Source organism: Cherax quadricarinatus, chromosome 41, assembly GCF_038502225.1.
Source record: "Cherax quadricarinatus isolate ZL_2023a chromosome 41, ASM3850222v1, whole genome shotgun sequence".
In the NCBI taxonomy this organism is placed as follows: domain Eukaryota; kingdom Metazoa; phylum Arthropoda; class Malacostraca; order Decapoda; family Parastacidae; genus Cherax; species Cherax quadricarinatus.
In genome coordinates this window covers 24,049,027-24,061,405 of record NC_091332.1, presented here as the reverse complement: position 1 = coordinate 24,061,405, position 12,379 = coordinate 24,049,027, and the positions used below count along the sequence as shown (strand labels likewise).

Below are 12,379 nucleotides of genomic sequence, written 5' to 3'. Positions count from 1 at the left end.
GTACTAATATGCTTGGAGGTAGCTTGAAGGAGATGTATTTCGCAGGCAGCAACCATCAGCAACACATGAAACAACATCTGCAATGAAAAGAAAATATTTTTATCATCAAATTAGCATTCAGACTGAAATTCAAATTCAAAATTTTATTTCTTTGCAAGTTTAAAATGAGACTGACATGTTGTAGGGAGTAGTATTTACATAGATAGTTCATAGTGTGTAATAGCATTAATATAATTTGCAGTGCAAAGAGCCACTATCATGCCTTGGCATTACAGGCAGACTAAATATAATGGTTTACAGACTATTTAATACTAGACAAGTACATCGTGGTTTGTTAAAGTTGTACTTCTGTTGTTATGTATAGTAAATAGTAAATTGACTCAAATTACAATATGGAAATATTACAATGTGCATAAGTTTAACACAGACCTCCTGGAACTGTACTAACAGGGAATCAGGTGACACTTAACTAGATGCGCTTGGGCCGTTGAGTGATCCGAGAAAGGTTTCCCACGTATCCCATTACCCAAGCCCTATGTATTTCAGTGAGCCGAGAAAGGTATCCCTGGTATAACCCATAACCCCAACGTCATGTACCTCCATGAACAAGCGTTCATCTACGGTAGCGTTAACAGTTTCATTCCAGCAGAGCTGAGGAAACAACATGAATTGTATCTTCATTGTCCACCTTACATTTGCCAGTCCTCATTACAATATTAGTGATCATTAAGTTGTATGGAAACAGAAAATATGTATGTTTGTGTTCTTTATGTGTGCATATGTGTACATGCATATATATATATATATATATATATATATATATATATATATATATATATATATATATATATATATATATATATATATATATATATATATATATATATATGCAATAAGATCACAGTAAACAGGTGATTTCAGAATATGCGAAACAACCACTGTGAATGAATAGAGAAGTTCCAAGCGATTTCGTGACTACTCACATTATTAAGGAACAGTGAAAGTAAAGCATCAAAGGAAGGTATATAAAGGGGTAGCCCACACCTCACTATCAGATCCCACAACAACAAAAACACGTGACGCGAGACAGCAGGCCCGCCGGCCGAACTAGACAGGTCCTTCATACAACCCACCAACAAACTATTCTACCCAAGAAAATTAAAAAATTATTATTTGTCCAATGTGTTATTAAATACTTCCCAAATTCTATTAATTATAAATGGATCTAATTTATATAAACCAAAGGAAATATTCATATTATTGTCAAAACTGCTTTTTATGAAACAAGATTCAATTATATTCCTGTTGACAATGGACTTGCTTGATACTACTTTCTCAACTTTTTGAAAATCAATTGGATGGTTAAAATCTCTTACATGAATAAATAGAGCATTGGAATCTTGTCCAGTTCTAATGCTATATTTATGTTGTTTTAATCTTAGTTCGAGATTTTTACCAGTTTGACCGTAATAAACTTTATCACAAATTTTATAAGGAATCTTATAGATACACCCATCATCATTTTGGGGGGAATTCTTTATCAAAAGTTTTTTTACTGTATCAAGATTTTTGAATACAACTTTAATATTAAAAGTCTTAAGAAGAGAAGGCACATCAACCAAGTTTTCATGGTAAGGGAGAACCAACATATTTTTAGTTGAATAAGGCTGGTTGTCCCTTTTTGGATTGTAAAAAGTATTTCTAGCAACTTTAAAAGATTTATCAATTACATTTCTTGGGTATTTCAAATCATTACCTATTTCATAAATTTTGGATATTTCCTCATCTATGAACTCTGGACTACAAATTCGTAAAGCTCTCAAAAACATTGATGAGAAAACAGACAGTTTAACTCTATCTTGATGGGATGAATAATAGTGGACATAGGAACAGTTATTTGTAGGTTTTCTGTAAATTTTAAATTTGAATTCATTATTACCCTTAATAATTAAAACATCTAGAAAAAGCAATGAGTTATTTTCTTCAAATTCAACAGTAAAATTTATAGAATGGGCTAAGCTATTTAATTTGCCAAGGAAATGGTGTATATCTACATTTTTGGGCATAAGACACAAAATATCATCAACATATCTGAACCATTTAGCTTTATTAGGGAGGATTGTGTTAAGCAGCCTTGTTTCAAAAAATTCCATGTATAGGTTACTAAGAACAGGTGAAAGAGGATTTCCCATTGCCATACCAAACTTCTGAGTGTAAAACTTATCATTAAATACAAATTTTGCATCAACAATGCAAAGTTTAATAACTTTAATGATAGTAGGAACTGGCAATGGTAAATCATAGTTAACGAGTTCTTCAGATAAGAAACTTAATAAATCATCAACAGGAACTTTCGTAAACAAGGAAGTAACATCAAAACTAACCAGGTTAAAATCATTTAAGTCAGTCAAGGAGCTTAATTTATCAACTAAATCTATGTTGTTTTTAACATTAAAGTTAGAAATTTTGATATTTTGAGCCCTATTGTTGGCAAAATTTCTAACTTTAATGTTAAAAACAACATAGATTTAGTTCATAAATTAAGCTCCTTGACTGACTCAAATGATTTTAACCTGGTTAGTTTTGATGTTACTTCCTTGTTTACGAAAGTTCCTGTTGATGATTTATTAAGTTTCTTATCTGAAGAACTCGTTAATTATGATTTACCATTGCCAGTTCCTACTATCATTAAACTTATTAAACTTTGCATTGTTGATGCAAAATTTGTATTTAATGATAAGTTTTACACTCAGAAGTTTGGTATGGCAATGGGAAATCCTCTTTCATCGGTTCTTAGTAACCTATACATGGAATTTTTTGAAACAAGGCTGCTTAACACAATCCTCCCTAATAGAGCTAAATGGTTCAGATATGTTGATGATATTTTGTGTCTTATGCCCAAAAATGTAGATATACACCATTTCCTTGGCAAATTAAATAGCTTAGCCCATTCTATAAATTTTACTGTTGAATTTGAAGAAAATAACTCATTGCCTTTTCTAGATGTTTTAATTATTAAGGGAAATAATGAATTCAAATTTAAAATTTACAGAAAACCTACAAATAACTGTTCCTATGTCCACTATTATTTTCCCATCAAGATAGAGTCAAACTGTCTGCTTTCTCATCAATGTTTTTGAGAGCTTTACGAATTTGTAGTCCAGAGTTCATAGATGAGGAAATATCCAAAATTTATGAAATTGGTAATGATTTGAAATACCCAAGAAATGTAATTGATAAATCTTTTAAAGTTGCTAGAAATACTTTTTACAATCCAAAAAGGGATAACCAGCCTTATTCAACTAAAAATATGTTGGTTCTCCCTTACCATGAAAACTTGGTTGATATGCCTTCTCTTCTTAAGACTTTTAATATTAAAGTTGTATTCAAAAATCTTGATACAGTAAAAAAAACTTTTGATAAAGAATTCCCCCCAAAATGCTGATGGATGTGACTATAAGATTCCTTGTAAAATTTGCGATAAAGTTTATTATGGTCAAACTGGAAAATCTCGAACTAAGATTAAAACAACATAAATATAGCATTAGAACTGGACAAGATTCCAATGCTCTATTTATTCATGTAAGAGATTTTAACCATCCAATTGATTTTCAAAAAGTTGAGAAAGTAGTATCAAGCAAGTCCATGGTCGACAGGAATATAATTGAATCTTGTTTCATAAAAAGCAGTTTTGACAATAATATGAATATTTCCTTTGGTTTATATAAATTAGATCCATTTATAATTAATAGAATTTGGGAAGAATTTAATAATACATTGGACAAATAATAATTTTTTAATTTTCTTGGGTAGAATAGTTGTTGGTGGGTTGTATGAAGGACCTGTCTAGTTCGGCCGGCGGGCCTGCTGTCTCGCATCAGGTGTTTTTGTTGTTGTGGGATCTGATAGTGAGGTGTGGGCTACCCCTTTATATACCTTCCTTTGATGCTTTACTTTCACTGTTCCTTGATAACGTGAGTAGTCACGAAATTTCTTGGAACTTCTCTATTCATTCACAGTGGTTGTTTTGCATATATATATATATATATATATATATATATATATATATATATATATATATATATATATATATATATATATATATATATATATATATATATATATAATGTACATATGTACATATATATATGTGTATGTATAGATGTTCATGTGTTAATAAATGTACATACGTGTGAAATACTCTCACCCGGACTCTCAGCTTGTGAAGTGAGAACTTTCCCCACCAGGCCACGGGCCACTGTAATGAGCCTCAGAAAACAATAAGAAGTTCAACGAGGACAAATTTCAATTACTCTGCTATGGAAAACTCGAGGAAATAAAAACTGGATCCAAGTATAAAATAAATTCTAACCTCACAACAGAGCGATGAACTAATGTGAAGGAGTGATAATGTTGAAGAATCCCAGTTTCAAACATTACAACGATATCTCTACAACAGGTGCTAGGAAAATGATAGGATGAATACTGAGAACCGTCAATACTAGGGATGCCAAGCTTGTGATGATTCTCTTCAGATTGTTCTCTCTAGGCTGACATATTGCTGTACACTAACGGACCCTTTCAAAGCAAGTGAAATTGCTGACCTGGAGAATATACAGAGAAAAGCTCATCAATTACTGGGAATGGTTGAAGTCCCTTGACCTGTACTCCCTGGAATGAAGGCGAGAGAGATACATCATAATATACACTTGGAAAATCCTAGAGGGGGCTAATCCCACATTTTCACATGGAAATCATTCCCTACGAAAGCAAAAGGCTGGGCAGGCGATGCAAAATCTCCCCAATGAAAAGCTGGAGCGCCACAAGTACGCTGAGAGACAACACAATAAGTGTCAGAGGCCCAACACTGCTCAGCTGCATCCCAGCATACATAAGGGTGATTATCAATAGACCCCTGGCTGTCTTCAAGAAGGCGCTAAACAGGCACCTAAAGTCAGTACCTGACCAGCCAGGCTGTGCTTCATACGTGTGATTGCGTGCGGCCAGCAGTAACAGCCTGGTTCATCAGACCCTGATCCACCACGAGGCCAAGTAATGGGCCGGACAGCGGGGGCGTTGAGTCCTGGAATACCCTACAGGTATACCTCGGTAAGAGACAGCAGGAGAGTTGAATTAGTAATATATACAGGAGTAGGGGTTACTAGGCTCTTGCTCCCGGCATGTTAGTCGCCTCTTACGTCACACATGGCTTACGGAGAAAGAATTCTGTTCCGCTTTCCGATGGAGACAAGAGGAAATAAACAAGAACAAGAACTAGTAAGAAAGAATAAAACCTATTAGAGTATATATATATACATACATATATATATATATATATATATATATATATATATATATATATATATATATATATATATAATATGCTTGTATATGTATGCGTAGTGTGACCTAAGTGTAAGTAGAATTAGCAAGAAGTACCTGAAAAATTACATGTTTATGAGACAGCAAAATAACACCAGCAATCCTACCATCATGTAAAACAATTACAGATTTCAGTTTTACACTCACTTGGCAGGACGGTAGTACCTCCCTGAGAGGTTGTTGTCTACCAACCTACTGCCACAAGACGGTAGTACCTCCCTGGGAGGTTGTTGTCTACCAACCTACTGCCAAAAGACGGTAGTACCTCCCTGGGAGGTTGTTGTCTACCAACCTACTGCCACAAGACGGTAGTACATCCCTGGGCGGTTGTTGTCTACCAACCTACTGCCACAAGACGGTAGTACCTCCCTGGGCGGTTGTTGTCTACCAACCTACTGCCACAAGACGGTAGTACATCCCTGGGTGGTTGTTGTCTACCAACCTACCGCCACAAGACGGTAGTACCTCCCTGGGTGGTTGTTGTCTACCAACCTACTGCCACAAGACGGTAGTACCTCCCTGGGAGGTTGTTGTCTACCAACCTACTGCCACAAGACGGTAGTACCTCCCTGGGAGGTTGTTGTCTACCAACCTACTGCCACAAGACGGTAGTACATCCCTGGGCGGTTGTTGTCTACCAACCTACTGCCACAAGACGGTAGTACCTCCCTGGGTGGTTGTTGTCTACCAACCTACTGCCACAAGACGGTAGTACCTCCCTGGGCGGTTGTTGTCTACCAACCTACTGCCACAAGACGGTAGTACCTCCCTGGGTGGTTGTTGTCTACCAACCTACCGCCACAAGACGGTAGTACCTCCCAGGGTGGTTGTTGTCTACCAACCTACTACCACAATACGGTAGTACCTCCCTGGGTGGTTGCTGTCTACCAAACTACTGCCACAAGACGGTAGTACCTCCCTGGGTGGTTGCTGTCTACCAACCTACTGCCACAAGACGGTAGTACCTCCCTGGGTGGTTGCTGTCTACCAACCTACTGCTACAAGACGGTAGTACCTCCCTGGGTGGTTGCTGTCTACGAACCTACTGCCAAAGACGGTAGTACCTCCCTGGGTGGTTGTTGTCTACCAACCTACCGCCACAAGACGGTAGTACCTCCCTGGGTGGTTGCTGTCTACCAACCTACCGCTACAAGACGGTAGTACCTCCCTGCGTGGTTGTTGTCTACCAACCTACTGCCACAAGACGGTAGTACCTCCCTGGGTGGTTGTTGTCTACCAACCTACTGCCACAAGACGGTAGTACCTCACTGGGCGGTTGTCTACCAACCTACTGCCACAAGACGGTAGTACCTCCCTGGGAGGTTGTTGTCTACCAACCTACTGCCACAAGACGGTAGTACCTCCCTGGGAGGTTGTTGTCTACCAACCTACTGCCACAAGACGGTAGTACCTCCCTGGGTGGTTGCTGTCTACCAACCTACTGCCACAAGACGGTAGTACCTCCCTGGGTGGCTGTTGTCTACCAACCTACTGCCACAAGACGGTAGTACCTCCCTGGGTGGTTGTTGTCTACCAACCTACTGCCACAAGACGGTAGTACCTCCCTGAGTGGTTGCTGTCTACCAACCTACTGCCACAAGACGGTAGTACCTTCCTGGGCGGGTGTTGTCTACCAACCTACTGCCACAAGACGGTAGTACCTCCCTGGGTGGTTGTTGTCTACCAACCTACTGCCACAAGACGGTAGTACCTCCCTAGGTGGTTGCTGTCTACCAACCTACTGCCACAAGACGGTAGTACCTCCCTGGGTGGTTGTTGTCTACCAACCTACTGCCACAAGACGGTAGTACCTCCCTGGGTGGCTGTTGTCTACCAACCTACTGCCACAAGACGGTAGTACCTCCCTGGGTGGTTGTTGTCTACCATCCTACTGCCACAAGACGGTAGTACCTCCCTGAGTGGTTGCTGTCTACCAACCTACTGCCACAAGACGGTAGTAGCTCCCTGGGCGGTTGTTGTCTACCAACCTACTGCCACAAGACGGTAGTACCTCCCTGGGTGGTTGTTGTCTACCAACCTACTGCCACAAGACGGTAGTACCTCTCTGGGTGGTTGTTGTCTACCAACCTACTGCCACAAGACGGTAGTACCTCCCTGGGTGGTTGCTGTCAACCAACCTACTGCCACAAGACGGTAGTACCTCCCTGGGTAGGCGGTTGTTGTCTACCAGCCAACTGCCACAAGACGGTAGTACCTCCCTGGGTGGTTGTTGTCTACCAACCTACTACCACAAGACGGTAGTACCTCCCTGGGTGGTTGCTGTCTACCAACACACTGCCACAAGATGGTAGTACCTCCCTGGGTAGTTGTTGTCTACCAACCTACTGCCACAAGACGGTAGTACCTCCCTGGGTGGTTGCAGTCTACCAACCTACTGCAACAAGACGGTAGTACCTCCGTGGGCGGTTGTCTACCAACCTACTGCCACAAGACGGTAGTACCTCCCTGGGCGGTTGCTGTCTACCAACCTACTGCCACAAGACGGTAGTACTTCCCTGGGCGGTTGTTGTCTACCAACCAACTGCCACAAGACTGTAGTACCTCCCTGAGTGGATGCTGTCTACCAACCTACTGCCACAAGACTGTAGTACCTCCCTGGGCGGTTGTTGTCTACCAACCTACTGCCACAAGACGGTAGTACCTCCCTGGGTGGTTGTTGTCTACCAACCTACTGCCACAAGACGGCAGTACCTCCCTGGGTGGTTGCTGTCTACCAACCTACTGCCAGAAGACGGTAGTACCTCCCTGGGTGGTTGTTGTCTACCAACCTACTGCCACAAACGGTAGTACCTCCCTGGGTGGTGGCTGTCTACCAACCTACCGCCACAAGACGGTAGTACCTCCCTGGGTGGTTGTTTTCTACCAACCTACTGCTAAAAGACGGTAGTACCTCCCTGGGCGGTTGTTGTCTACCAACCTACTGCCACAAGACGGTAGTACCTCCCTGGGCGGTTGTTGTCTACCAACCTACTGCCACAAGACGGTAGAACCTCCCTGGGTGGTTGCTGTCTAGCAACCTACTGCCACAAGACGGTAGTACCTCCCTGGGCGGTTGTTGTCTACCAACCTACTGCCACAAGACGGTAGTACCTCCCTGGGCGGTTGTTGTCTACCAACCTACTGCCACAAGACGGTAGTACCTCCCTGGGTGGTTGTTGTCTACCAACCTACTACCACAAGACGGTAGTACCTCCCTGGGTGGTTGTTGTCTACCAACCTACTGCCACAAGATGGTAGTACCTCCCTGGGTGATTGTTGTCTACCAACCTACTGCCACAAGACGGTAGTCCCTCCCTGGGTGGTTGTTGTCTACCAACCTACCACAAGACGGTACTACCTCTCTGGGTGGTTGCTGTCTACCAACCTACTGCCATAAGACGGTAATACCTCACTGGGTGGTTGTTGTCTACCAACCTACTGCCACAAGACGGTAGTACCTCCCTGGGCGGTTGTTGTCTACCAACCTACTGCCACAAGACGGTAGTACCTCCCTGGGTGATTGCTGTCTACCAACCTACTGCCACAAGACGGTAGTACCTCCCTGGGCGGTTGTTGTCTACCAACCTACTGCCACAAGACGGTAGTACCTCCCTGGGCGGTTGTTGTCTACCAACCTACTGCCACAAGACGGTAGTACCTCCCTGGGTGGTTGTTGTCTACCAACCTACTACCACAAGACGGTAGTACCTCCCTGGGTGGTTGCTGTCTACCAACCTACTGCCACAAGATGGTAGTACCTCCCTGGGTGGTTGTTGTCTACCAACCTACTGCCACAAGACGGTAGTACCTCCCTGGGTGGTTGTTGTCTACCAACCTACCACAAGACGGTAGTACCTCTCTGGGTGGTTGCTGTCTACCAACCTACTGCCACAAGATGGTAGTACCTCCCTGGGTGGTTGTTGTCTACCAACCTACTGCCACAAGACGGTAGTACCTCCCTGGGTGGTTGCTGTCTACCAACCTACTGCCACAAGACGGTAGTACCTCCCTGAACGGTTGCTGTCTACCAACCTACTGCCACAAGACTGTAGTACCTCCCTGGGTGGTTGCTGTCTACCAACCTACTGCCACAAGACGGTAGTACCTCTCTGGGCGGTTGTCTACCAACCTACTGCCACAAGATGGTAGTACCTCCCTGGGCGGTTGTTGTCTACCAACCTACTGCCACAAGACGGTAGTACCTCCTTGCGTGGTTGCTGTCTACCAACATACTGCCACAGGACAGTAGTACCTCCCTGGGCGGTTGCTGTCTACCAACCTACTGCCACAAGACGGTAGTACCTCCCTGGGCGGTTGTTGTCTACCAACCTACTGCCACAAGATTGTAGTACCTCCCTGGGTGGTTGTTGTCTACCAACCTACTGCCACAAGACGGTAGTACCACCCTGAGTGGTTGCTGTCTACCAACCTACTGCCACAAGACGGTAGTACCTCCCTGGGCGGTTGTCTACCAACCTACTGCCACAAGACGGTAGTACCTCCCTGGGTGGTTGTTGTCTACCAACCTACTACCACAAGACGGTAGTACCTCCCTGGGTGGTTGTTGTCTACCAACCTACTGCCACAAGACGGTAGTACCTCCCTGGGCGGTTGTTGTCTACCAACCTACTGCCACAAGACGGTAGTACCTCACTGGGCGGTTGTTGTCTACCAACCTACTGCCACAAGACGGTAGTACCTCCCTGGGCGGGTGTTGTCTACCAACCTACTGCCACAAGACGGTAGTACCTCCCAGGGCGGTTGTCTACCAACCTACTGCCACAAGATGGTAGTACCTCCCTGGGTGGTTGCTGTCAACGAACCTACTGCCACAAGACGGTAGTTCCTCCCTGGGTGGTTGTTGTCTACCAACCTACTGCCACAAGACGGTAGTACCTCCCTGGGTGGTTGCTGTCTACCAACCTACTGCCACAAGACGGTAGTTCCTCCCTGGGTGGTTGTTGTCTACCAACCTACTACCACAAGACGGTAGTACCTCCCTGGGTGGTTGCTGTCTACCAACCTACTGCCACAAGACGGTAGTACCTCCCTGGGTGGTTGCTGTCTACCAACCTACTGCCACAAGACGGTAGTACCTCCCTGGGTGGTTGTTGTCTACCATCCTACTGCCACAAGACGGTAGTACCTCCCTGGGTGGTTGCTGTCTACCAACCTACTGCCACAAGAGGGTAGTACCTCCCTGGGTGGTTGCTGTCTACCAACCTACTGCCACAAGACGGTAGTACCTCCCTAGGTGGTTGCTGTCTACCAACCTACTGCCACAAGACGGTAGTACCTCTCTGGGTGGTTGCTGTCTACCAACCTACTGCCACAAGACGGTAGTACCTCCCTGGGTGGTTGTTGTCTACCAACCTACTGCCACAAGACGGTAGTACCTCCCTGGGTGGTTGTTGTCTACCAACCTACCACAAGACGGTAGTACCTCTCTGGGTGGTTGCTGTCTACCAACCTACTGCCATAAGACGGTAGTACCTCCCTGGGTGGTTGCTGTCTTCCAACCTACTGCCACAAGACGGAAGTACCTCCCTGGGCGGTTACTGTCTACCAACCTACTGCCACAAGACGGTAGTACCTCCCTGGGTGGTTGCTGTCTACCAACCTACTGTCACAAGACGGTAGTACCTCTCTGGGCGGTTGTCTACCAACCTACTGCCACAAGATGGTAGTACCTCCCTGGGCGGTTGTTGTCTACCAACCTACTGCCACAAGACGGTAGTACCTCCTTGCGTGGTTGCTGTCTACCAACCTACTGCCACAAGACGGTAGTACCACCCTGAGTGGTTGCTGTCTACCAACCTACTGCCACAAGACGGTAGTACCTCCCTGGGCGGTTGTCTACCAACCTACTGCCACAAGACGGTAGTACCTCCCTGGGTGGTTGTTGTCTACCAACCTACTACCACAAGACGGTAGTACCTCCCTGGGTGGTTGTTGTCTACCAACCTACTGCCACAAGACGGTAGTACCTCCCTGGGCGGTTGTTGTCTACCAACCTACTGCCACAAGACGGTAGTACCTCACTGGGCGGTTGTTGTCTACCAACCTACTGCCACAAGACGGTAGTACCTCCCTGGGCGGTTGTTGTCTACCAACCTACTGCCACAAGACGGTAGTACCTCCCAGGGCGGTTGTTGTCTACCAACCTACTGCCACAAGACAGTAGTACCTCCCTGGGTGGTTGCTGTCAACGAACCTACTGCCACAAGACGGTAGTTCCTCCCTGGGTGGTTGTTGTCTACCAACCTACTGCCACAAGACGGTAGTACCTCCCTGGGTGGTTGCTGTCTACCAACCTACTGCCACAAGACGGTAGTACCTCCCTGGTTGGTTGCTGTCTACCAACCTACTGCCACTAGACGGTAGTACCTCCATGGGTGGTTGCTGTCTACCAACCTACTGCCACAAGACGGTAGTACCTCCCTGGGTGGTTGTTGTCTACCAACCTACTGCCACAAGACGGTAGTACCTCCCTGGGTGGTTGCTGTCTACCAACCTACTACCACAAGACGGCAGTACCTCCCTGGGTGGTTGCTGTCTACCAACCTACTGCCACAAGACGGTAGTACCTCCGTGGGTGGTTGCTGTCTACCAACCTACTGCCACAAGACGGTAGTACCTCCCTGGGTGGTTGTTGTCTACCAACCTACTGCCACAAGACGGTAGTACCTCCCTGGGTGGTTGCTGTCTACCAACCTACTGCCACAAGACGGTAGTACCTCCCTGGGAGGATGCTGTCTACCAACCTACTGCCACAAGACGGTAGTACCTCCCTGGGTGGTTGCTGTCTACCAACCTACTGCCACAAGACGGTAGTATCTCCCTGGGTGGTTGCTGTCTACCAACCTACTGCCACAAGACGGTAGTACCTCCCTGGGTGTTTGTTGTCTACCAACCTACTGCCACAAGACGGTAGTACCTCCCTGGGTGGTTGCTGTCTACCAACCTACTGCCACAAGACAGTAGTACCTCCCTGGAT

General features: G+C 45.0%; 1 protein-coding gene across 4 annotated transcripts in view; it reads right to left on the bottom strand.

Annotated features, from left to right (window-relative positions):
• Window positions 1–12,379, bottom strand: part of LOC128695938 (uncharacterized) — a 101,289-nt gene that overhangs the window by 32,988 nt on the left and 55,922 nt on the right. For 2 of the 4 annotated variants that reach the window (XM_070093087.1, XM_070093089.1), the window contains 2 exons: window positions 4,962–5,093; window positions 5–77 (listed from right to left, as the gene is read on the bottom strand). In XM_070093087.1, the coding sequence (XP_069949188.1) occupies window positions 5–77; window positions 4,962–4,985 (97 nt within the window). In that variant the 5' untranslated portion in view covers window positions 4,986–5,093. The remainder of the gene's footprint in view (window positions 1–4; window positions 78–4,961; window positions 5,094–12,379) is intronic. The other 2 variants (XM_070093090.1, XM_070093091.1) reach the window with 1 other exon arrangement.